This window comes from Panthera onca, chromosome D3 (genome assembly GCF_046562875.1).
Source record: "Panthera onca isolate mPanOnc1 chromosome D3, mPanOnc1 haplotype 2, whole genome shotgun sequence".
Classification (NCBI taxonomy): domain Eukaryota; kingdom Metazoa; phylum Chordata; class Mammalia; order Carnivora; family Felidae; genus Panthera; species Panthera onca.
This window is the reverse complement of record NC_138350.1, coordinates 18,986,594-19,013,322: the sequence shown is the minus strand read 5'-3', so window position 1 is coordinate 19,013,322 and position 26,729 is coordinate 18,986,594. Positions and strand designations below refer to the sequence as shown.

The 26,729-nt window shown below is 39.8% G+C and overlaps 2 protein-coding genes and 2 gene segments (V, D, J or C); 3 read left to right on the top strand and 1 right to left on the bottom strand.

Moving 5' to 3' along the window:
• LOC144613894 (immunoglobulin lambda-1 light chain-like) overlaps positions 1 to 26,729 on the top strand; it is a 429,142-nt gene that overhangs the window by 84,554 nt on the left and 317,859 nt on the right.
• Positions 1 to 26,729, top strand: part of LOC132675490 (immunoglobulin lambda-1 light chain-like) — a 500,428-nt gene that overhangs the window by 164,379 nt on the left and 309,320 nt on the right. The gene's annotated exons all lie outside the window — the stretch shown is intronic.
• LOC132675035 (Ig lambda-1 chain V regions MOPC 104E/RPC20/J558/S104-like) overlaps positions 1 to 26,729 on the top strand; it is a 333,884-nt gene that overhangs the window by 7,615 nt on the left and 299,540 nt on the right.
• Positions 17,573 to 26,729, bottom strand: part of ZNF280B (zinc finger protein 280B) — a 21,756-nt gene continuing 12,599 nt past the window's right edge. The window contains exon 3 of the mRNA XM_060612597.3: positions 17,573 to 22,083. Within this exon, the coding sequence (XP_060468580.1) occupies positions 20,378 to 22,012 (1,635 nt within the window). The 5' untranslated portion in view covers positions 22,013 to 22,083 and the 3' untranslated portion in view covers positions 17,573 to 20,377. The remainder of the gene's footprint in view (positions 22,084 to 26,729) is intronic.

The window sequence follows — 26,729 nt, the reverse complement described above, 5'->3', positions numbered from 1 at the left end:
GGAGGAGGGGAGAATGGGCAGGCACTGTTTGATTGATATGGAATTTCATTCTGGAAGATAAAAAGTTCTGGAGCTGGGTGGTGGTGATGGTAATGGAGTGCGACAAAGTGAATTTACTAATGCCACTGAATTGTGCACTTAAAAATTGTTAAAATTTTAAGTTTTATGTTATGAATGTTTTACCACAATAAACATTGTGGTAAGAGAGAGATTTATATTTGCTGCAGTTTGTCTACTTCCAAAAGTAGTGGAAAAATACAAGACTAAGAAGGTGTGCTTGAGTGTCCAGGATATCTTTCCATTTATGCTGGTCCTGCAGCATCTTAACAGGCCAAGACACTTGGAGTTGCCTCATAACAGGTGACCCAGAATGATGTCACAGATGTCACAAAACAAACTGATGTGAGTCTGGACCCTGAAAAGTCTGAAGAGTCCCCCAAAGTCTGAAGGTACCCCAAAATACCCTCGACTCTGACACCAGTTGCAAATTCAGGGGTCCCCCAGGTCACCTCAGTTTTGATAATTCCCCAGAAGGACTCAGATAATTCACTGAAACCTGATGTACCCATAGATATGGCTTATTACCACAAAAAAGATGCAGATTAAAATCAGCCAAAGGAAGAGGCACATGGGCTGGGTCCAAGAGAATTCCAAGCAAAAGCTTCCATTTGTCTTCTCCCAGTGGAGTCATAGACTGTGCTAACTTCTCCTGGCACCAATGTGTGATACTATGCATGGAGCACTGCCAACCAGGAAAGCTTCCCCAACCTTGGTATCCATAGTTGGGTCGGGATGCCTAGTCCTGTAGACTTAGCAGATCATTCACACAGCTGACTTTAGTCTCTAATGAATTCACAGTAAAAGCTTTAACACTCAGTCTTTAGTGGCTTCTTTTTTAAAGTTCTCTAAAGTAAATTATTAAAATAATTCTGACTTAAACCAGCTGTTTATTCAATGTAAGGTTCAAATTAATAACTTCCTTAGAGTCACCTGGTCATGAAACAATTCCTTTAATCACTCTGAACACTCAGATCAGAAATTAAGACCATGTAACACTAAAATTGATACTGGGTGGGGTGGGTGGTGCCTGGCTGGCTCAGTCGGCAAAGCATGTGACTCTTGATCTCAGGGTTGTGAGTTCAAGCCCCAGGTTGGGTATAGAGATTAATTAAAAATAAAATCTTGGGGTCCCTGGGTGGCTCAATTAGTTAAGCTTCCTGCTCTTGATTTCAACTCAGGTAATGATCCCAGGGTTGTGGTATCCCTGTGTTGGGCTCTGCACTGAGCATGAAGCCTGCTTAAGATTCTCTCTCTCTCTCTCTCTCTCTCTCTCTCTCTCTCTGCCCCTACCCACCCCCCACACTCTCTCTCTCTCAAATAAAATAAAATCTTTAAAAAAATAATAAATAAAATAAAATAAAATAAAATAAAATAAAATAAAATAAAATTGACACTGAGGTGGGATCTTCAACAACTGGAGAAAGAAATACAAACAGGATGAGTGAAGAAGAGACAGCAATGAGTGTGCAATGGCTTGTCAAATACAGTTGCAATGTCAAAAACGTAAATCAATAGTTATTTGTTAAATGAATGAGACCATACACCCTCAGCACAAGGAGGCCACCAGGGGACACTGTGGATCTTCTCAGAGGACTGGCAGAAACCCAAGTTTTTCCAATTTAATGGACCCTGAACAGTTGCTCACTGGCCTGTGAGCAGCTCAGAGCAGCTGTTTCCTCCCAAGAGGTAAATCCACAGCACACAGCCACCCCTGGCCCACACCCTAACCATGTAGTAGCTGTCAGGGCTGAAGACCTATGCAGTGGAAGAGGATGATAAAGGGCTCGGATTTGCATAACGCAACATTCAAACACACCCCTTTCACACACCACGCTCAGTAGGGGATAAAGAACCATCAGAGTCCAGCCTCTGCTCTGGGGCAAGGGATCTTTCCAACATCTGCACCATGGCTTGGACTCCTCTCCTCCTCCTCCCCCTCCTCCCCCACTGCCCACGTTCATGGAGATTTCAGAAGCTAGCCTTTGAAGTGATCCCTCTGCCTTTATTCTTCATTCCTAACATGTGTCTATTTTCATCTCAGGGATCAGTTCCCAGGCTGTGGTGACTCAGGAGCCCTCACTGACCGGTCCCCAGGAGGGACAGTCACTCTCGCCTGTGGCTCCAGCACTGGAGCAGTCACTGATTCTCTCACTATCCATACTGGTTTCGGCAGAAGCCTGGCTAAGCCCCCAGGACATTGATTTACAACACAAACAGCAAACACTCCTGGACCCTTGCCGGTTCTCAGGGTCCCTCTTTGGAGGTAAAGATGCCCTGACCCTCACGGGGCCCAGCCTGAGGACCATGCTGAGTACTACTGCTGGGTGGTATACAGTGGTGGCCTGAGGCAAGTGGCAGATTCAGATAAGAAACAAGGACAAAAACACACCCCAGCCTTTGTGAAAAAAAGATCACATGATCAGACACATCAACTTTCAAGCAGCCTAAATGCGGACCATCTATTGAAAGGTGAAGGCAAGGGTCTGGATTGACTCCTATAACTACCTAAGCCCTAAAGTGGAAGGAAAACATGAATGATTTGGAAGGAACTGATTCAGGAAAAACAAAGTCCAATTATTTCATAATTCGAAGATTATAATCAGATCTAAGGAATGAGATCAAACATATTTCCTCCAAAAAGGAGCATCCTCCATGACACACTTTGCTGACCAAGTGCAAACAGAAGGAACACTCTGCATGTACTAAACATGTATTTAAGTGGGTTGCACTTAATGCAACACACATGTATAAAATCCCAAGTATTAAAAATTACCCCATTTTCCAAAAAGGTTCTTTATGCCAAAACTTTACTAATATCAATATAACTATAATCAATATAACTATACTTCTAAATTTGGATGCATTCTTTAATTTTTGTTCTCGATATTCCCACAATTGTTATCAAACCTTGCCTTCATATTTCTGCATTTTATATACAGCTCCTAAGATTAATGTAGTAATGGGGAACTTGGGTGGGTCAGTTGGTTAAGTGTCCGACTTCAGCTCAATCATGATTTCATGGTTCAGTGAATTCGAGCCCCACATTGGACTCTGTGCTGTCAGTGCAGAGCCCACTCTGGATCCTCTGTCTCCTTCTCTCTCTGCCCCTCCCCCACTAATGTGTGCGCGCGCGCGCGCGCGCTCTCTCTCTCTCTCTCTCTCAAAAATAAAAACACACACATCCTTTGGGATGCACTTACACACTCAAGGAGCTCTTTGTAAGAAGAGCTCAATAATCCCTTCTTTGTCACACAAAAGTGTGGCTGTATATCCCACTCTTCCTAGCTATTGGTGGACATGTGACAAAGTCCTAGCAAATGAAGTACAATATAACTGTGCTATAGAACTTTGGGAAGTCTTCTTTTAAAAAACAGATGAGCTCTGCTTTTGGTATATCTGTATGAGCTCCTCCTAGACAGAACCTTATGCAAATATCAACTATGCCTTCCAGGGAAAAAAGTATTAAAAAGCAACTATCTGAACACCTGACAATGAAGAAAATGCAGGGAGTTAATGGATGGAAATTTAAATTTTTTTAAGGGTATGGTGAGACAGAGTCCCCAATTTTTATGGCTGTTAGCCTGGAGTTAGCATGGATTGGCAAGGCTAAAACTCCTTAAGTAAACCCATAGTCTAACTGTCTTGAAGAAACAGTCAACAGACTTCAGAGCCACTGGAAAGGAAGGGGGGAATTCTATAAAGAAGAGGGTGCAGAGGGGGAAACTGACATTTGTGTATAATTTCTGCCTAAATCTCTGGCTCATCTCTGAATCTGGGATGTGGTGGGCAGTTCCCAAGAAGCCTAAATGAAGAAAAAGATTGACTGAGATTTGAGTTGCCTACCATCCAAGAGACAGGGTCTTCAGTATGACCTCAATCAAACTATTGCCTGCTTTAAAAAATCAAAATTATTGGGGCATCTGGGTGGCTTAGTCAGTTGAGCGTCTGACTTTGGTTCAGATCATGACCTTGCAATTCATGGGTTCGAGCCCTACATCAGGCTCACTGCTGTCAATGTGGAGCCTGCTTCAGATCCTCTGTCCCCTTCTCTCTCTGACTCTCCCCTGTTCATGCTCTCTCTCTTTCAAAAATAAATAAACCTAAAAAAAAAAATCAAAATTACTTAGAGGACTATAATGGGTCTGACATCAATGCAATATAATGTTCATGAAGTTCCAAATACAATTTCAAATTATTTGGCATCAAAGAAATGTGGTTAGTGAGCTTGAGGATCTCAGGCTGATTGAGGAAAAGGGCAAACAAAAAGTGCTGGAACAAGAGGACAGTAACACACAGAGAAATTTATTTGGGTGGCACTTAGAAAGGTCAGGTGAGCAGGAAGTCCCTTACTGCAGTAACCCTTCCAGAAAGAATGGCACAGGGCCAACACCCAGAAAAGTAAAGTAAAGAATTCCCAGGTAGAAAGGGAATCAGAGAAGGGCTTACATGTCTAGGAGATGTCATTCAGCAACACAGCCAGGAGTCTCCAGGTCAGATAGCTAGAAGGCAGTTTGGGATCTTTTATAGTACAAGGATTTTCTCATCTATGGCTAGCAGATGTTGAATGCAGGCTCGTGGGGCAGGCAAAGCAGGCAGGCTCTAAATGGCAAAATACATGCTTATTTGATCTATATTTAAAGCCACTGGATGTGTAAAACCTAATTTTGGTGCAGGCAGGGTAATGGCCATAGCCCTTCCTGAAGAAGAAAACAACATAGGGGCCAATATACTGAGCCCCTCTTTAACCCATTTACATAACAACTAGATTCTAACAAGTAGAATGCAGAAGTGACAGAATGTGACTTCTGATACTAGGTTATTAAAAAAAGAATAGTAGCTTGACTTGGTTGCTGTCTCTTGCTTTCTCTTAGATCATCTGTCCTATGGGAAGTAAGATACCCTGCTCAACACAACCCCATGGAGAAGACCACATAGTAAGGAACCAAGGCCTGCCCATAGCCAGCCCCATGAGAAAGCAGATGCTACTGCTACAGGCAAGCCTTCAGTTGTCTGTGGCTCCTACTGACAGCTCACCTACAATTGAACACTAAGCACTTTAGCAAGTTCTCAGGGGTGTGTGTGTGTGTGTGTGTGTGTAAGTTGATTTATTTATTTTGGACTGGAGAGGCAGAGAAGGAGGGAGAGAGAGAGAATCCCAAGCAGGCTCTGAGCTATCAGTACAGAGCCCGATGCAGGGCTCAATCTCATGAACCGTGAGATCATGACCTGAGCCGAAATCAGGAGTTGGACCCCTAACCGACTAAGCCACCTAGGTACCCTTCTCATTTCTTTTTGGTTCCACTCCCAGTGTCCAACCCACACAACCTCACGTCACATGTATTGTGTATTATTTTACATCCAGGTTGATATGAAAATGTTCTTTTATTCTTCCCTCCCTTCATTCTTCCCTTCCTCTCTCCCTTTCTATCTTCCTTCCATCCTTTTTGCCTTTTGCCCTTGCTTTATTTGATAATAAATCCATAAACTAATTCCTTATCCTTAATTCCTATATCTCTTGCACTTCTTCATTTATTGATCTATTTCAACGAGTATTTATGAATATCCACTATGAGTTAGGCCACGTTCTAGGTGCTGAGGATACAGACCAATGACCTCATGGAGAATATGTTTTCAGAGAGAGCAGAGATATATTGTGTAGTATGTTACAAGGTAGTAAGTTCCATGGATAAAAAATAAAGCAGAGAATGGGAATAAAAAATGACATGGGGATATTTGTGCAAAACCTTGAGGAGGAAGATATGCAGGGCCCTGAGGACCACTATAAGTCTTTTGATGAAACATATCCTCTTTATCCTTTGTTTCTATTATTTTTCCTTATTGTATCTTTGAGAACATTACACATATTTTTTAAATATTTTTAAAAAGTTTATTTATTTATTTTGAGAGGGACAGGGGATGGACAGAGAAAGAGGGAGAGAATGAATCCCAAGCAGGCTCTTCACGGTCAGCACGGAGCCCAATGTGGGGCTTGAACCCACAAACTGCAAGATCATGACCTGAGCCGAAATCAAGAGTCATTTGCTTAACTGACTGAACCTACAGGAGCCCTGAGAACATTACACTTATTTTAAATCTTGACATTCTAGGAGCACCTGATTGGTTCAGTTAGTAGAGCATTCGACTCTTGATCTCAGGGCCTTAAGTTCAAACCCCATGATGGGCGTGGAGCCTACTTTAAACAAACAAACAAATAATCAATCAATCAATCTTGATGTTCTAATTCTAATTCATGTTGTTAAAATGTGGAGTTGATGCCTCTTTTTACACAGTGTGTACGTTTCTATAGGTGTCTTTTTATTTTCTTGACCGTTCTACAGGCATATCAGTTATTCAGATTAGAAAAGTACAAGGAGGGTGCCCAGTCATTAAGCATCTGACTTTGGTTCAGGTCATGATCTCACAATCTGTGAACTCGAGTCCCACATGGGGTCAGCTGGAGCCCCACTTCAGGTGAGCATGAGCCCTGCTTGGGGTAAAAACACAAGCCCTGCTTTGGATGAGCCCCACCCTTCTCTCTTTCTCTCTCTGTATCTCCCCTCAATCACTTGTGCCCTTTCTCTCAGAAAAAAAAAAAAAGAAACAAACAAACAAACAAAAGAAGAGGAGAAGGCACTGAAGTCCAGGATGGTGTTACTTCTATGAATTTGAGTAAGGAGGAGTGATCTGCTCAGAAACAGAGCCCAGGCAAGGTTATAGTGAAGTAGAGTCCACCCTTTTCTGTTGTTTTTGCCCCTCTAGGTGACTACTGACTCCAGCCCCTATCTCCCTTTCTCTCCTCTTGAGATTGATGTTTTTACAACCAGTTGATCTTTTTTTTCTTGTAAATTTAGGGCCTAGGGGAGGATGAGTGTAAGAAGAAATACTTAAACGCTGCCTGCTGCCCCTTGTTAGGCTGCAAATCCACTTTGGCCTGAGCTGGGTTTGTTTTGTTTTGTTTTGTTTTGTTTCCTTTCTTAATCTCTCAGTGGTAAAGCCAGGGAAGCAAGTGGGAGAAAAAAGAGCCTAACTCAAAAGCTGCTTTGCAAACTTTTGCTCTCACAAAGAAATTTGGCTCCCTAGTCCTATGCCCAAAATTGCTGTTTTCTCTATGTAAACAAGGACTCTATGCCCTGATTCCCCTTCTGGTCCCCCTTCTCTTGTAAACAAAACAAAACAAAAACATTGTTGCCACAGATTGGTGCTTGCTTCTCTCTTCTGAGGTCTTTCCATGGAGGAGTGGGCGTTATGGTTTGATATTCTACCCCCCATCCTTCCCCACACCACCACCACCACCACCCCTGCCCTGGCTCTCCCATTCATTCTTCAGACCTCTGCAGAAGGACTTCCTTGTTTGTTATCTCCTCAGGTACTCTCCTTAATGTCAGGAAACAGCTTCTAATTGGCAACTTCATAGATGCATTTTACTTTTCATCTAACTTGCTCCCTCGCCATCCATTAAAAATACTGACATCTTCCTTCTTGAAACATCATTTCCTTTAAGTCCCAAGACAGGACCCTCTTCCTCCTTTCTCTCTGAGCTTACCCCACTCTTCTTTTCCTTTCCTTTTATCCAGCATCCCCCTGCATCCATATTTCATCTGTTTTCCTAAACTACAAGTATGCTCCTGATCTTTCTCCTTGCAAAAGTCACATACACAATCTAAGACATCACGTCCAAAATCCTAACTGAGATATTTTCAACCCTTTTCAGCCTCTGTGATCGAACTTCTCAGCCCTACCCTTGGGTCCAGCTAAGTCAAGTTACTTGACCTCTCCAGACAAGTTTACCCCACTTACTCATGTATTACAATAACCTATTTTCTGAGCTATATTTTTTCCCCAGTCTCTTCTCAAATAGACTCTAAATTCCAAGAGGGTAGAATTTGTCTTCAATTCATCTTCTGTTTGTAATAAAAATTTTATGAAGTTGAATGAATGTATGAACAAATGTAAAAATTGTTTAGTTTCCAAAGGCTCTATCATAGTAGCATCTCCATGACTGGAATCATCCTGATGTACCCCAGGAAAATCCAAACAATCATAACCTGTAATTTCAGAGATGGTCCAGAGGTGGTCATGCTGTTAGACCATAACCCCCTGCATGACAGGATATGTTGCCATTCTGCTCTCTGATACATTCTTCCTGATAGAATCCTGGAAGAATGTCTCCAGTACAGGAGCTGATGAGTTTTCATCCAGTGAATGAACTCAGACATGAATGTATTCTTGAATGGAAAGTTCCACCCTCAGGGTACACCCATCGATTGTTTTAGTAGGCAACTCTGCCGACAAGGGTGAAGAAAGAGTCCAGGACCAGGTATGTGAATCCCGGGTCTAGGGAAAAACATTTCTTTTGTGCCTTCCTCGAAATATCTTAACACCCAAGTCTCAAAAAAGGTCTCATTAAAAGTGGCAGTAGTCAGGGCCTGTGAATGGCTTTCAGTGTTTATTTCATTTCTTTAATCTTTGTGTATTTCCATCACTATCAGCAATTAACATGTCTCTACCATGATAAAAATTATTTGACAAAGTGATAGAGATGGAGGCCACATTAAGGATGCCAGGGAACAAGGATGGGAGAGTTATGCAGATATAAAGGGGTAGCATGAGGTGATTCCTTTGTCTTGCTGGAACAGTTCTGTATCTTGACTGTGATGGTGATTACACAAATGGAGACACAGGAAGAATTGTGTAGAAATACACACACACAAATGAATGCATGTAAAATATGGTGAAAAGTAGATCAGGTCTGTAGTCTAGTTAACAATACTGTACCAATATCAAGTTTCGGTTTTGATTATTTGATTATTTGATTATTATATGTTTCCAATTATGTCACCAATGTGGGAAGCGGAATAAGGGTACATACACAGTACTCCATGTACTATTTTTGCAACAACCTATGAGTATATGATTATTTTATTTGTTTGCTTGTTTGTTTTTAAGTAGGCTCCATGCTCAACGTGGGGCTTGAATTTACAACCCTGGGATTAAGAGTTGGATGTTCTACCGCCTGAGCCAGCCAGGCACCCACTATATGATTATTTTAAAATAATTTTTTTAATGTTTTTCAAGAAAATATAATCCAAAATTTGGAAATACAACAAAAAGGCAATTTATGACCCTGGAATGTCACACTAAATATTTTTTTTTAAATGGTCCCACATGCAGCCCAGAACATCTCCAAGACGATTGCCATATCATAGAACCATAATCTATCTCACTCCTGACAACCCTGTCATTAACCTACAGAATGAAAGTTTTCCCCAGGGCAGCCTCATGAAGGGTAAGAAATGAGCTGGTGATCAGGAACTTCACCTCCAGAGAAGAAGTGGATGTTTCTCCCCTGGTTTTTGAGGAGCCAGTTTAGGGTCCAGCACACCCCTATCCCACCGCCCAGTATCATGTGATGGTCCCTTCTGCTTCAGTCCCCCAACCGTTCTTGGATTAACAAAGCCTGACAAATGTTGGGGGGAATGATTTTCCTCCTTCCTGTGCTGGCCAGAAGTGTTGGGACAGTGTGATTTTGGAGTGATTTCCTACGGTGTTGGTTCCTCCCTCCAGGTTGGGAGGTGATAACCACCATCCCAGGAATTCTCAATGAATTTTTATTACTTAAAATAAATGAATGAATGAAATCAGTGAATGATCCCATCTGACCTTAAAAGATTTTTTATTTATTTTTTTAAAAAATTTTTAACATTTATTTATTATTGAGAGACAGAGAGAGAGACAGAGCATGAGCATGGGAGGGGCAGAGAAAGGGGGAGACACAGAATCCGAAGCAAGCTCCAGGTTCCAAGCTGTCAACATAGAGCCCTATGCGGGACTCCAACTCACAAACCACGAGATCATGACCTGAGCCAAAGTCAGATGCTTTACTGACTGAGCCACCCAGGCGCCCCAGACCTTAAAAGATTTTTTAAATTTTATTTGTCTAGGAATTGATTAGGGTCCAGGGTGCCTGGGGGTCTCAGTCAGTTGAGCATCCGACTTCAGCTCAAGTCATGATCTCGCAGTTCACAAGTTCCAGCCCTGCATCGGGCTCTGTGCTGACAGCTCAGAGCCTGGAGCCCGCTTTGGATACTGTATCTGTCCCTCCCCCACTCATGCTCACTCTTTCTCCCTCTCTCTCAAAAATAAATAAACATTAAAAATTAAAAAATAATTGACTAGGGTACAGATATTTTATAACTGATAAATTTAGATTAGCAGGTAGAAAACAAATTAGAAGTAAAAAAGAAAGGATAATCCCAAGAGTTACAGTTTTAGGATTTTTCACCAGCTTTGTATATAATTTAGGAAACATACTTTAGCTATCTTATTTCAACATCCCCCCACCACCCAGACTATATAAATCCTATTTCTGTATATCCTTATTGAGTCAGCTTTACCATTCTGGTTGCTCCTTCATTAACAGGATACTTATATTAGGCATGTGCTCACTGTTTATGTGATAACTATGCTTTCAATAATATGAGAATTGTGCTTTCACAGTACTTGAATGTACCAATGAAATGTGCTCACCTCGTGAACAAATGAGTCACCTGGGTGGCTCAGTTGGTTAAGTGTCCAACTCTTGGTTTCAGCTCAGGTCATGATCTCATGGTTTGTGAGTTCAAGCCTGGCATGGGGCTCAGTGTTGCTGGTGTGGAGCCTGCGTGGGACTCTCTCCCTCTCTCTCTCTGCCCCCCCTCCTTGCTCTCTCTCTCTCTCTCTCTCTCTCTCTCAAAATAAATGAACTTAAAAAAAATTTTTTTAAAGAAAATAGTATTCATTTTCAGAGCTTATACATGCCAAAGCCTGATGACTTAACACATGCCTACTGTTCCCACAAATATAGATATCCTCTCCCGGAAAGTGCCAGCTTGTGCTATCATATTTTAATGACTTATTATTGCATAAAAAGTAAAATGTGTTACAGGAAACTTCCTTCTTGAAAATTCATTGTTACCAACAAAAGTCCGTAAAACATTTTTATGGAAGGGACCAATTTGACCTAATGTTCCTCATCAAAGTGAATCTTGAATTAAATCAGAGATTTAATTTTCATTCCAAAAAAAAGTGGGGAGGACATAAAAATTGGAAAGGAATAAGTAAAAATTGTCTCGATATTTTTAAGATATTAAGTATCTTCAAATTGGTATTGATATTCAAAGCAATCCCCGAATTCCAGTGAGTTGGCAGAAATTATTAAATTATTTTAAAGTTACATGGAAATCTGAAGGACCTATAATAGCCCTAATAATCTTGAAACTTTTTATAAGACTACAGTAATTAAGACTGTGTGGTATGGGTGTTTCAAAAATAAACCAACACTTTATACTATTGTATACTTTAAATTTGCTAAGACAGTATATCTTAAGACACACACACACAAAAGTAACTACTGATGGATGCATTAATGAACTTAATTGTGGTCTTTTCACAATATATACATATATCAAAACATCACATTGTACACTTTAAATATATATAATCGTATTTGTCAATTATACTTCAATAAGCTGGAGAAATAAATAAATGAATAACCTATATAGTCACTCGATCTTCAACAAAGACACCAATGAAAGTCAAAGGAAAAAGTGGTTCTTTTTAAATAAATGATACTAGAACAACTAGATATTTGTATTAGAAAAAGTAAAAAGGAAATTTAACTCTACCTCACACCATATACAAAATTAATTCAGTATGGATTATGGGCTCAAATGTGAAAACCAAAACAATAAAGCTTTTAGGGAAAAAAAAAAAAGGAGAGAATATTTTCAAAACCTTACCATAGACAAGGCATAAAGATACCAAGGATACAAGAAAAAAATGATAAATTAGACTTCATAAAAGGTAAAAGCTTCTGGGGCATCTGGCTGGCTCAGTCAGTAGAGCATGTGACTCAGTCTCAGGGCTATGTGTTCAAGCTCCACATTGGGCATAAAGCTTACTTCAGAGAAATTTAGGGGTCACCTGGGTGGCTCAGTCAGTTGAGCCTTAAGCACCTGACTCTTGATTTCAGCTCAGGTCATGAGCTCACAGCTCTTAAGTTTGAGCCCTGCATTAGGCTCTGAGCTAACAGTGTGGAGCCTGCGTAGGATTCTGTCTCTCTTTCTCTGCCCCTCTCCAGCTCATGAACACACTCTCTCTCACTCACTCTCTCCATCTCTCTCAAAAATAAATACACTTAAAAAAAATTTTTAAAGCAATTAAAAAGAAATAATGGCTGATATTTGAAGAAAAAAAAAAGCCCAAGGAGTCATTTTTGGGGCACCTGGGTAACTCAGGTGGTTAGGCATCCAACTCTTGGTTTCAACTCAGGTCATTATCTCACAGTTTGTGGGATCAATCCCTGCATCAAACTCCACACTGACAGCACAGAGCCTGCTTGGGATTCTCTTTCCTTCTCTCTCTGCCCCTCCCCTGCTTTCTCTCTCAATAAATAAGTTTAAAAAAAATTTTTAAGTAAAAGCTTCTGCTCATCAAAAGATACCAGTAAGAAAGTGAAAGGCAAGCTACAAGTTGTAGGGGAAAAAAAAATCAAAGGCATTAAAACAATATTTGTTAGTTGAATGAATGAACAGATGACCATCCATTCTCCCTATTTCCCATCACTACTCACATTGTCTTGAAGAAGCCCTCAGGTGGCACTATGCATTCCCTCAGAAGTAAGCACAGTCTGAAACAAACTCAGAGCTTAAAATTTAAAGGACTCTGGACTCATTGGTCATGTAAAAGGTTGCTTCATCAGGTAAACTTGTCTTCTGGTGAGGGTGCTGCTTTCTGAGCTAAGGACACAGTTGAGGAAGTAGTAAAGGGAACAGATTGACACAATACACCACACACATATCCCTCACCCAGGGCATTCAGGAGGGAATAAAAGAGCCAACAGAGAGCTCAGCATCAGCTGAGAAGCCAGCAGATCCTTGGGACATCTGCACCATGGCCTGGATCCCTCTCTTTGTCCTCTCTCTACTCATTCATTGTCTAGGTTCATAGAGATTTCAAAGACTGGTCTTTGGAGTGATCCCCTGATCCTGTTCTTCATTCCTACACTGCGTCTGTTTTCAGTTTTAGAGACTAGTTCTCAGGCTGTGGTGACTCAGGAGCCCTTCCAACCATCCCTAAGAGGGATAGTTACTGTCAGCTGTGGCTCCAGCACAGTAGTCATCACCAATGGTAACTATCCACGCTGGTTCCAGCAGAAGTCTGGACAAACACTGATTTATGACACACACAACCAACACTCAGGGACTCCCACACATTTCTCAGGCTTCCTCTTGGGGTCAAACTGCCCTCACCTTCTCAGGGGCTCAGCTCAAGGAGGAAGCTGAGTACTACCATATATGCTGGCATATCCTGGTGCTTGGCACAATGAAAGACCCAGATGAAGAATGGTGGCATAAGCCTGCCACCTGGCTGATTCTGGGCCCACATATTTATCAACCTGATTTGACTGACAAATGGATAGATATTTTAGCTCTCCAGAAAACCTAAATGTTGGCCACTTATAGAGAAAAAAGTCAAGGGAAGTGGGCTAAAATGATCCAGTGAATGTTTTAGGACATGGGTCTAGGAAAAACAGAACCCCAAAATTTTGTCAATCTGTAGGGCACAATAGAAGCTGTAATACATGAAGTGTTTATGATCAATTCCCTTCCCCCCACCCCAAAAAAAAGCATGTAAGATATACTTCCAACTGCTCATTGGAGCAAACAAAATGAGGTCTTCATTTTATGTAAGTAAAGTTTTCAAAACAATGCAAGTTCACTGCATAAAATTTGTTAATATTTTTAAGGAGTGTTTTTTCCTACCCTGGGAAGACCAAATAGTTCAGAAGTTAGATTACTATAGAAGTTACTAGTTTAGTCTTTTTTTCCTTTAAGTTTCAGATCATACAAATGTATACAAAAATTGGTATCCTGCTAGTTTTCCTTCATACTACTGCAATCTCTCTTAAATATATGTGTGTGTGTGTGTGTGTGTACATATTCCAGCTAAAGCTGGAAGGACTTTGAGAAGTGTGTTAGTATAAGACTTAATAAAAACAAAAACTGGACTTTGAGAATGCTCCAGTGTGGCTTAAAAGGAAGTAAGGAACATGATATTAGAAAATTGAGAAAAGGGTTATGTAGTGGCAGAAAGTTTGGTAACACCATCACCTTCAGTTTATATAAAAGGATAAAATGTACCTAATTAATTGACTCATCTGGCTAAGGAGATTTCCAGCCAGAGAGCTGGAAGTACTGCCTAGCTTCTTCTTGTTGGTTATAGTACAATATGAAGGGAAATAAAAAACAAGTTAAGGGAAGGACTGTTAAAACAGGAGCCAGAACTTGCAGGTTTTGAAAATTCCGTCTCTTCAGATGGCAAAAGATGCTGAAATTAATGGCTACCAAGCAAAGATCATAACCCAGGGCAATGAAGAAAGGTGATCTAAAGATGAGAGTGGGGCTGTAAAATTCTTTGTTAAGGCTCAGAAGGATCAAAGGTGATGCTTCAGAGCACCATTCAGTCAGGTCAAGGCCCTCTAAATAGAGTTTAAGGGTGTGGCTCAAAGATCACCTCAAATCACACAGTGGGGCTTCTACTAAGCTTATGGGTGTTGTCTCTCAACATTCTCAGCAGAAAACCAAGAGAGTCATCCATACCTTGAAGAGATGTGTGGTTGTAGCTTTGGAGTGGAGTTCTTTGGCATGAACACCAATAAGATTAACAGGAGACACACAGTTTTCAATTTAGCTATACCCTTTCTTTCATAAAACCAAGTATGTCATAGGGCAGAATCAAGAATCCAGACATCAAAGCCAAGAGAATCTCCAGGCCTTGCATCCTAATCAATGAACTGCCAGCATATGTATACCTGGTGGGATTTCAGAATTGCCACTAACAAGTGACTCCCATCTCCCCTTCCCCTTTCTAAACAGGCACGTCTATGAAAGTTGTTCTATGCCTGTCCCACTGCTGTTAGGTGGGCATGTAGGTGAGCAGGTAACTTATCTCTTTTGTTCACAGGTCTTCAGATTCAGGGAACTGTACTTGAGATACTGCAAATGAGGAATACCACCCAAGGACTTGATCTACAACTAGACCTGATTAAGATGATGAGATTCTAGACTTCAACTTTTGGAGGCCTTCTGAGGAGGTGAATGTATTTTGCACATAGGAAGTATGTAAACCTGGTGGTTTAAAATTATGCCCATAAAGTCTTCCCTTCAAAGGTAAAGCTTAATTACCCTCCCCTTGATGTGTGCTAGACTTAGTGGCTCATTTCTAATGAACAGAATATTGTAGAAACAACAGAGTAAAATGTCTGAGATTAGGTCATAAAAGACAGTCTAGCTTCCTTGCTCACTTCCTTCGAATATTTGTTCTAGAAGCTAGCTAGGCATGTCTTGAGAATACTTAGGTAACCCAGAAGAGAGGCTCATATGGAAGTATGAGGTTTTCTCCCAACAGTGAGCAAGGAATTGGGAGTTTCCTGTCAATAGCCATGTGAGTAAGCCATCTGGGAAGCAAATCTTCCAGTCTCATTCAGGTCTTCAGATGACTGCAACCTCATGGAACACCCAGAACATGTAATTTCCAGAACAACCCAACTAACTTGCTCCTGGATTTCCAACTCTCAGACACAGTGGAAGAGTAAAAAAAAAAAAAAAAAAATTAAGCTGTTAGTTTTGTGGTATAATTTGTTATACAGGAATAGACAATGAATATATCCCCAAATTTGGGCTCTGCCTTCAGTCCAGTTTTGACAAGAATCTTGCTGGGTCTGTTTATAGAAAATTCCCCACCATTGATATCTGATCACCCTTGATATCTGATCAAATTTCTTATTCTCTACTCTCAACATCATGAATAATTTTTCTTCAACATTTCCAAGTTTTATTATTAGGAATTTCTTTCAAATGAGTGTTTTCATGCTTTTACCTTTTATACTATATTCATTTTGGGGGAACAGATTTCTAGAATTAAAAGTTCATTATTTTTATATCCTTTTTTAATACCCCATGTAGTGATTTGAAAAGGATGTATACAAAGTCATTTAGTATGTACCCACACCCATACCCTAAAAGTTCCAAGGAAAACTTAATTCACAGTAAACTATAAATTTAAGACTAAAACATTCAGTCTGCAAATTCTCACACCTTTGGAATTAACTTACCAAAAGGTATACAGAATGAAAACTTTAATAAAAATGAAAGTATGAATCAAAATATTTAAGACTCAAAGCTGTAAACAAAGGTAGGCAAAGTTTAAATCCTTTATTAAACAAAAATAAAGCTGTTAAAATGTCTTTATAAAAAAAAGAAGAATCCTAAAGAAAATAGAGGTGTCTAATGAATCAAGACAAAAATAGGGAGGGGCGCCTGGGTGGCTCAGTCGGTTAAGCGTCCGACTTTGACTCAGGTCACGATCTTGCGGTACATGAGTTCGAGCCCCGCATCGGGCTCTGGGCTGATGGCTCGGAGCCTAGAGCCTGCTTCCGATTCTGTGTCTCCCTCTCTCTCTGACCCTCCCCCATTAATGCTCTGTCTCTTTCTGTCTCAAAAATAAATAAAACGTTAAAAAAAATTTTTTTAAAAATAGGGAACAAAAAAAAAATTAGTTGGGATAATAAATCAAGGGTTGTTCCTTGGAAGAGTAAATCAGAAACACTGATAAAGCTGTGGCAAATCTAATGAGGGGAAAAGGAAATACGTTTTAATAATAGAAATGAGAAAAGGAATGGGATTCTGAGTAGAGAGGATAATATTCAACCCCAAGTGGAAATATTACTTCAGGAAAGGAAGGTTTCTAATAGAGAAGTATGAATCAGGCTGAGCAAAACCTTTCTGATAGAAAAGTGTGAATCAGGCTGAGCAAAACCTTAGGTTAGTAAAGAAAATGTAAATGATTGCCTCAATAGATATTGTAAGCTATCCAATAAAACTAAGCAATTTTCTTTAAAAATTCTAAAGACAGAAATTAAGCAGTATGTGCATTACCTTTAATGGTAAAGCATTTCTCACTAAAACCAAGAACAAGAAAGCTCATTTACATATCACTGTTTGGAAGTTCTGGCCAATGCAATACGGTTAAAAATAATTAAAATTGGCAGGAAGGCAAAGAGTGTACATAGTGGTTATCAAATAAAAATTAACTTAAACTAAAAATATGCCATGTTATTGGTGAAAAGATAAATAACGAAAACTTTTTTTTTTCAAAAAAGCATTTTATTACTATAATTGCTATTTTACTTACAATTTTTGGCAACATTAACAAAATAATAAATTTTATCTGAAAGAACAAGCAAGCAAAATAGACATGGAAATTCACAAAAGGCAATAACAAAATAGTAATCTTGACAGATATTCAATATATTTGTAAACAAAACAAAGTGACATTGCCTTAAAAAAATATAGAGGTATCAATAGAAAAACAGAGAAAGCTCCTGAAAGAACTCAACTCACTATATTCATTGTCTTTTGGTTGCAGGCACAGAAATTGACTCAAGCTAGCTCAATTCTAAGGTAAGCAAAGCTTTTGATGATTATCTCTTCCTAGCTTTTTGTGAAAACCTAGGAAATTTAACCAGATTGGAGAGGAAAGGAGTGGGGAGGCTTAAAGTGCCTTTAGCAGGGAGGAGGAAAAAGGTATCATTTCATTGTCAGTATTTTTTAAGAACACTGGTGAAGCTCAATAAACTAAAGGAAGTGTCAAACAATTAAGCGAGGTAGCAAGTCATGCAGGCCTAGGAGATGAGCATTCTAAGAAAGAAAGCAACAATTGCAAAGTCTTTGGAACAGGAAAAAATATGATTTGCTTGAAAAAAAAAGCAAGGCCAATGTGTCAAAAACAGTGCACCAATGGGGAAAATGGTAGAGTAGCATGGCAGAGAATGGAAGAGCAAGAGGAGGTAGACAGGGGTCGTATCACTCAACCTGTAGTTGGCAATAAATAACAATTTGTACTACTTAGGGGCATACTTTAGTTAAATAGCAAACAACAGTTAACAGTGTTGATAATACCAAGCAACCACAAAAACAAAGAACTAAAACATTTCATATTTTTACTGTTTTCAAAAACAGAATTTGTTATACGAACAGAACAAGGGAGACAAGTATGCAGAGGTCTGCATATCTATTTATACACAGAAGTTTCCACCTGAGACTAGAACAACTGTGCGTGCACACACACACACACACACACACACACACACACACTCTCTCTCTCTCTCTCTCTCTCTCTCTCTCTCCTTCTCTCCACCTAAAACAGATTCAGGCTGAAATATTAACAAAGTGCCTCGGCCCAAGCAAACTAACTGAAAAGGCCTAGTAAAATGTTCAAAGTGCAAATCAATCAATCATTGAGCAAATAAATACAACAGAATCTACACTCAGGAAGTTCTCTAAAACATGGACAGTATACTCACAACTACTTTGTTATCTGTAGTCCTTCCTCCCCAATTCTAGAAGGGATGCAAAGCCCCTGATGACTAACCATTCCCAGCTTTTTGTAAGGCTTAGGGAATTTAACAAGACTGAGGAGGGAAGAGGGAGGAGAGATAAGATGCTTTGAAAGAGGAGAAAGCAACAGAAAACAGGAAAGACTTCTCCCAGCTCAGGTCTATAGACAGCATCCTAGGTTCCTTAAGTGGTGCACAGAGGCTTGTAGGTACCTGAGTCAGAGGTGGAAGAAAGAAGGGACAGCACTGGAAAATGCCCAGGGACACTCAATCCTGGGAACCCACAGAAGTAGTCAAGGGTGTTGATGTTCAGGAACCAATACTCAGATGGCACTCCAGTTACGTAAGAGTCCTTGGAAATGGCAAAGGGAAAAGGTTCACAGTATAGTCACAGATTAGGCAGTTAGCCAGCTGAAGGACAGGAACTCTAAAACGTAATACTTAATGAAATTAATGGGACATTTCTTGCACACAAGAGTGTGGCAAGGAAGACCCAAACTCACATTAGTTTGATAAAAAGGGAAACTATACACACAAGAGAGTAACTGTTAGCTGTAATACATTCATGTCCAAGGCAAGTTACAAACTTGCAAATTTCACATGTTCAACAGGGGTAAGATACATGTACATGGGAAAATACCAGGAAAAGCCCTATACTGGGTTTAATTTTACTCAGTCACCATGGGTTACTACTTTTATCCACTGTACTTACTATTCTTGGGCAACTCCCATTCCAACTTAATAGTAAGAGAGCTAAATTTAGCCCAGTCCTTGAACTAGGTAGATACCATTTGTTTAGCTCTTTTCAGTTCAAACTATGGGTCTAGTGCAGTTCAAACTATGGATGTCTGGGCTTCTTTCCCTGGGGAAACTTTATTTGCTGTACTGCTGCAGCTGAGAGGTATATGGCTAATTTATTCCAACCAAAGGCCAGCCAGACGAGAACAAACTGAATTCCTCTTTGGATCACTCAACTGGAGCTTCAGACTCTAGCCCCCAATCTATTCATTACCCCTTCTTCTCCATTTGAAGCCAATTGATACACAGTAATTATTTCATGTCTGCAGGAGCCCCTTGCCAAACATCCACGTCCACGTTTTAATACTTTTGCTTCCTTGGATGTTCTTGTGCTAGGAAGACACTCTGAGACTGCTCTTTCTCTCTGCCTTGACTCCCAGACTGGAGTGAGCGAGAGAGTGTGTGTGTGTGTGTGTGTGTGTGTGTGTGTGTGCGCGCGCGCGCGCGTGTGCACTGGCACGCCTCTCCCTCAACCAGAACAATGAGTCTCCACTGACTAATCTTCCAGTTTCTGATTCCCATTCATGACATACCTTCTTCAACTTCACCCTCATGCTCTCAGAGACCGATTATTTTAAACCAGCACAAGAGAGACACTTATAGGGGCTCAGCAGCAAATGGGACCATGTTGTAACAGTCTACGTTGTAACAAAGTCATTCCAGTCTGACTAGAGTTAATATTGAAATCCTCAAGACATGGAAAAAGTTGAAAATAAAATTAAGTACTTAAAGAACTCTAGATTCTATCTGCAGAAGTTAGAGCTTTCAAACTTACAAGTAACATGAAATATCAAAATAAATAGGTTTCCACTTTTTTTCTCTCACACACACATACACACACAAAACACCTTTTATATGTTAAGCCAGATACAGTTACACGAAAGCCAGGTAATATATTTTAAATAACATCTCAAATTCATATCAGACAGTACTGTATTTCATGAATTTAAAAAGAAACTCATAAATAACTCATTGGTTTCACTATGTTTGATGCTACTGAATAATGTATGGTTTGTATTTTTTATTTTTATAGGGTTTTTGACTTTGATTGAAATACCTGCTTTACATTTACTGAAACTTGAATTAACGAGGTTTTTTGGAAACTTTACTCTTAGACCTGGGGGGTGACGGTTCAGAATCTGACGTGCTCACAGTAATGGATGCTACTTCCACTGATTCTGGGTGAAGAGGTCCCAGTGACACTTGAATAACAACTTTTGTTTCAGGAGGCAATCCTTCCAGTTGCTTAGGCTTCTTAAACATTTGATGACACTGGGTCTTGTGCTCCATTTTCTCCTTGAAAGTTAAAAACTGTAGCCGGCATTTGGAACAGTGGTGAACACTCTTTTCCCAGTGTCCCCTATAATGACACATGTATGGTGTTGCAGTTTTGAAAATTTTGAGACAGAATGGACAGAGCAAGTTCTTAGTGTTTTCATGGCAAGTTCTGAAATGTGTTTCCACATCAGCAAAGGCTGATGATCTGTAATTGCAAACCTGGCACACATAGGGCATTTCACCAGGCTTATGATTGTCCTTCATGTGCTGTAAGAGAATTTGGTCTGTTTTGAATGACAATTCACAAATTCTACAGACAGTGGAGGGCTCCTGGGTAGTGTGTACACTTTCAATATGGCATTGCAGCTGGAAGGGAGTGGGAAACTGTCGGTGGCAGTGCTGGCAGGTGGTGTAACTTTCCCAGCTGTCACCCCTCTGCTTCTCAAGTTCCAAATGGTGTTTCATGTGATTCATAAACTTGACATTCTTTAGAACTTTCAAGCAGCTGAGGCATTTAAAGGTTGTGTGAGTCTTCTGTTCTGGCTGTCCATCTCCTTTATGCTGCCCATAATAAAAGTCACGAAGTAATATGACCAGACTTCCTTTCTTGGGATCAACAACCTGGTTTTGACTTGCTAGTCTCAAAAAATCTGTTTTTGCTTGTCTATTTTCCTTAGCAGGATCTGTAGGCTTGAAATGAACACTGTCCTTTGGAAAAGCTGTTGGAAAAGGTGCTCCATTCTGAACATGGCTTAATGAGGTATGAACACTGTTTGAGGGTGTGCTTTGCTCAGCAGTCACTGTATGAAAGATACCTGAAGGGGACAAAGCTGAAGCATGTCCCCCTATGATTCCATCACTGAGTTTAAGCCTTTTGGGATTTACATTGTTTACTTCAGCAGTAGAAAGTTGCTTTGATATGCAAGGACTTTTATTCATACCTCCTACAGAAAGTGCTGCTCCACCTGGATGCTGCAATGAATTTGTGAATGTAATCAAAGGAGAACATAACTCTGAAGAGCTATTAGGCACGACTTGTGGTGAATTACTTTTATAATCAGGTTTAGACAAAGGCTCAATAATAATAGGACTTTCTGTTGATCTTGATTCAGATTCAGAAACAGGCAAGGCAGTCACTGCTTCTGACACAGGGGTCACATGACTTATAGGCTGCAATTTGCAAGTAGTACCTTTTCTGAGGTGACCATACTTTTTTCTCCTTGAACATGAACCCGGGGTGACTCTGTTCAAAATGTTTGAAACGACTGGTTTTGAATTTGAAGTCACCCCAACAAAGATCAGCTCAGCATCATCATTTACATGTTCTACCCCAACAAAGATCAGCTCACCATCTTCATCATCTACCTGTTTGGTTTCTTCTATGTTCTGCTGCGGTTCTGGCTCTTGTTCTTCCTCACATAATATACATGGTTGTTCCATTTTCTAATTTTTTTTTTTATTCTTGAAGGTGTGGCCTCAAGTCCCAGTGTTTTCTTTATATAAATTGCCACCTAAGTACAAACATACTACACATCAGTAAGTACAGAAAAATTCATTACCTTATTTCTCTCCAAAACCCTAAGGTAGTTATAAACACTCTGATTTTATAGATAAGGACATTAAGACTCAAAGGATAAATTACAGCTTAAAAGCTACTGTTACAAGTCTGTGCAGCTCCAGAATCACAGCTTTGCTGATTATGATTTCTTCTATTTAAAAAAGAGGAAAAACTTCTAATAACTAATCTCTAGATAAAATCACATGCAAAGGATACACTACTTTATAAAGGCACCACTCTGCAGTGTATAGAAACATGGGCTTTGGAGTCAGAAAAGAATTAAGCTGAAATTCTAAGTCAGCCATAAACCAGCTGCATCTTTCTTTGGCAAGTTCAAAACTTTTAAATGTGTTTCTGTATCCTAAAGGCAAAAATTCTTATTTCTGGGGTGCCCAGCTGGCTCAGTCAGTGGAGCACACAACTCTTGATCCTGTGGTCATGAGTTCTAACACTGGCTATAGAGATTACCAAAAAAAAAAAAAAAAAAAACTGAATAAAAAAAACTTAAAAAAAAAAAGTTCTTACTTCTCTGACTTAAGGCAATAGCTCGTTTTAAAAAGCATCAACCATTCAATGGCACCTTTTTTTGTAGCAGAATTGAAGAAAAGTTTATATTAAATGAACATCTCAATTGATTCATACATACTAACTTCATAAATATTAATACAGAAGTGTCAAATTCAAAGAACAGAGTACCTCACACAATCAACAAATTGTATAATTCAGTGTCAAATGCTTATCACATGCCTTAGCAAATTAGGAATGAACTCTCTTGATAACCTCATCCCACCTCAAGGCCTTATAGTCTGTTCACTGATGTGTCCTCAATTTATCCCTCTAATCCTGACTTCCCCACTGAAGTCTCTTCTCCACATGGCAGGCAAAATGATTCTGTTCAATCAGATTATATCACTGCTCAGCTCAAAACACTCCAATGGCGGGGCGCCTAGGTGGCTCAGTCGGTTAAGCGGCCGACTTCAGCTCAGGTCATGATCTCACGGTCTGTGAGTTCGAGCCCCGCGTCGGGCTCTGTGCTGACAGCTCAGAGCCTGGAGCCTGTTTCAGATTCTGTGTCTCCCTCTCTCTGACCCTCCCCCGTTCATGCTCTGTCTCTCTCTGTCTCAAAAATAAATAAACGTTAAAAAAAAAAATTAAAAAAAAAAACCACTCCAATGGCTTTCTGGTTTGCTCAGTAAAAGACCAAGTGCTTCCAATGTCTGCAAAACCATGCTTCCAATCCTATATACTGCTCCTGCAGTTATGTCCTACTCCCCTCCCCTATCTACTCACTCTAACCACACTAACCACCTTGCTTTTTCTTAAACATATTAAACACTTTACCTTGAGCTTAGAGACTTTCATTTGCTGTCCTTCTAATATGCATGCTCATCACCCAGATACCTGCATGGCTGGCTCCTCACCATCTTCAGACTTCTGTTCCAAGTCTTCTCAAAGAAGTTCTCAAATAATCCAACCAGCTGCTAATTCACATTCCCAATCTCTCTTCCATTCCCCTCACCTTCAAGTCCTTATCACCATCTAACACATTATTAACTTTATCCATCTTGGTTCTTTTCTACTGCCTACCCAGTAGAATGTAAACACCAAAGGACAGGGATGGTCTTTTGTTGACTACTGTACCCCCAGCACAAAGAACAGTACCTGGTACAACATGGGAGTTCAACAAATACAGAATTTGTTAAATGAGTTAATGGTAACTATCATTAATAAGAACGTTTTTGGTAGAACAGACTGTATGTACTCCATTACTTCCACATTTTCTATGATTTAGTTTGAGAGCCTTGCCCATGTTAGATATTCTGTGGGCCAATGAAGGATTGAAAACTGCTAGCTTTTTACAAACATTTTTTCCTCACAACCCATAGTAAAAAAAAAAAAAAAAAAAAAAAAAAAAAAAAAAAAAACAACAATGTATACAGAATCTCACTACACACATATAAATAATAATTGTTTTACTAAATGGGATGCTTATTCTAATATTTTCTATTTTTTTTAATTGACCATGACCCACAAAATCAATTATGACTCATCAATGGCTCACTACCAGTGGTTTGAAAAACACTGGTTTTAAATTATGATTCATAAACTCACCAACTTCTGAAAACATAATGTCAGAATTCATTGTAGCCCAATATGGACACTTCAAATCCAATCTATAAAAATTAAACTGGCATCTAATATATGTCATGTACTTCTCATTAACTTAATCAGCACATCAGCATATAATTTTGGAACACATAGATATTTAATCTTGAAATGTGTATACCTACTTGGAAATAAGTCAAAAAGGAAGTAGAATATTAAGTAGAATAAAAATTATTTATTCTTTTCTACACTTATTTCACAATTATATTTTGCTTGCCCAACCTGGTCTGGTCTGACACTACCAAGTACTAAGAAGAAAAGTGGTGAATGCATGAAGCTTACAGTCTAGTGTGTCATGAATAGTGATTACAATTTCTTAATTTCTTTTTTTTATGTTTATTTTTGAGAGAGAGAGACAGAGTGCGAGTAGGGGAAGGACAGAGAGAGAGGGAGACAGAGGATTCAAAGCAGGCTCTCAGCTGTCAGCACAGAGCCCAACGTAGGGCTCGAACCCACTATCTGTGAGATCATGACCTGAGCCAAAGTCGGAAGCTCAACGAACAGAGCCACCCAGGCGCCCACACCTTCTTAATTTCTTAAAACTGAGACCAAGTGTAATTAGGAGATATGCTAATGCAAGAAAACATAGAAGTTTGTTTTTTCTTTTTTAAATTTTTTTTTTTTTTAATGTTTATTTATTTTTGAGACCGAGAGAGACAGAGCATGAACGGGGGAGGGCCAGAGAGAGAGGGGGACACAGAATCTGAAACAGACTCCAGGCTCTGAGCTGTCAGCACAGAGCCCGACGCAGGGCTCGAACTCACGGACCGCAAGATCATGACCTGAGCCGAAGTCGGCCGCCCAACCGACTGAGCCACCCAGGCGCCCCGAAAACATAGAAGTTTGAAAGCACTGCTCTTTAATCAATGAAAATTGGTTTGGTATGTCTATATTCAACTTCAATCATCTAACTCCAGGATAATGCCACCTAACCCAGTGGTTCTCAACCTAAGCACCACTAACATGTCTGGACCAGATAATTCTTTGTGGGGGAGAGGAGTGCTGTTGCATGCATTTAGGATGTTTAGTAGTATCCCTGACCTCTACTTACTAGATGACAGTAGCAATCCCTACATGTCCAATCAAAAATGTTCTTATGGGAGGGATGCCTGCATGGCTCAGTTGGTTAAGCATCCAACTTGGGCTCAGGTCATGACTGCACCATTCATGAGTTTGAGGCCCATGTGAGGCTCTGTGCTGACAGCTCATAGCCTGGAGCCTACTTCGGGTTCTGTGTGTATCTCTCTCTCTCTCTGCCCCTCCCAGGCTTGCTCTCTCTCTCAAAAAAAATAAAAATTTAAAAAATAAATAAATAAAAAATAAAGCCTAGAAAAGTTTATACTTTTACTTAAAGTTACCTTAAAGTAAGGTCTGGAGACAGCATTAAAATTCATGATTCCTGAATTCTAGTTCTGTGTTGTCCCCATGAGAACTCTGACTTAATTCATGTCTGAATTTCTGGTGATGTTGCTATTAATTGCTTAGTCCCTAAGAATCAAAGAGTCTCACTGGATTCATTTTTATTCTCCTTGTATTTTATAAAAACTGTTCAAATCTCCCCAACCTCCATCAAATTACTCAAAGAAACTTCTTCTAAGTGGTTCTAAATAACTTTTAAAGCATTAGTCTTTCTAACTACCTTTCATTTCCATTCTTATTAAAGCACCTCCCCACAATTTCTATGTTTAGGTCCACTGGTTACTTCATGTTTTTACATCTGCACTAGGCTCCAAATTGTCTGGTCTCTCTGTCCTTCAAATTATGACCAATTCCATACCACCACTAGATGAATCTTAAAACACCTCTGTAATTATATCACTCCATTATTCCTACATGTTAAATGATTCCTCCAATTCTAGAGAATACATTTTAGGTTATGCTACATGCTGAACTGTGTCCCTCCAAAATTTCTATGTTGAAGTCTTAACCCCCAGTGTGATGGTTTCTGGAGATGCGAACTTCAGGAGATAATTAAGTTTAGATAAATCATGAGGGTGGGGCCCTCATAATGAGATTAGCGCCAAGAAGAGCTATCAGAGAACTTGCTTCTTCTTTATCTCCCATCCACTGTGTGAAGACAGAGTGAGAAGGTGGCCATCTGCAAGCCAGAAGGAGGGAAGCCAATCAGCTGGCACCTTGATCTTGAATTTTCCAGCCTCCAAAACTATGAGAAATCAAATCCTATTGTTTAAAAAAAGTAAAAAATAAACTAGGTTCCAGTAACAATGCCAGACTTTCCACCCAACTGATCTTGGAAGGAGTTTTAGCTGTTGACCATGCTGATTAACTTTCCAATCATTCGAGATGAAAAGTTAAGAGAAAGAATCAGACCTAAAGTGAATAAACTAATGAATGAGTTCATTTAGAATAAGAATTACATTAGACCATGGGAATTTTCTTATCATTTCTCCTCTGGTGTCCTTATTTTCTATT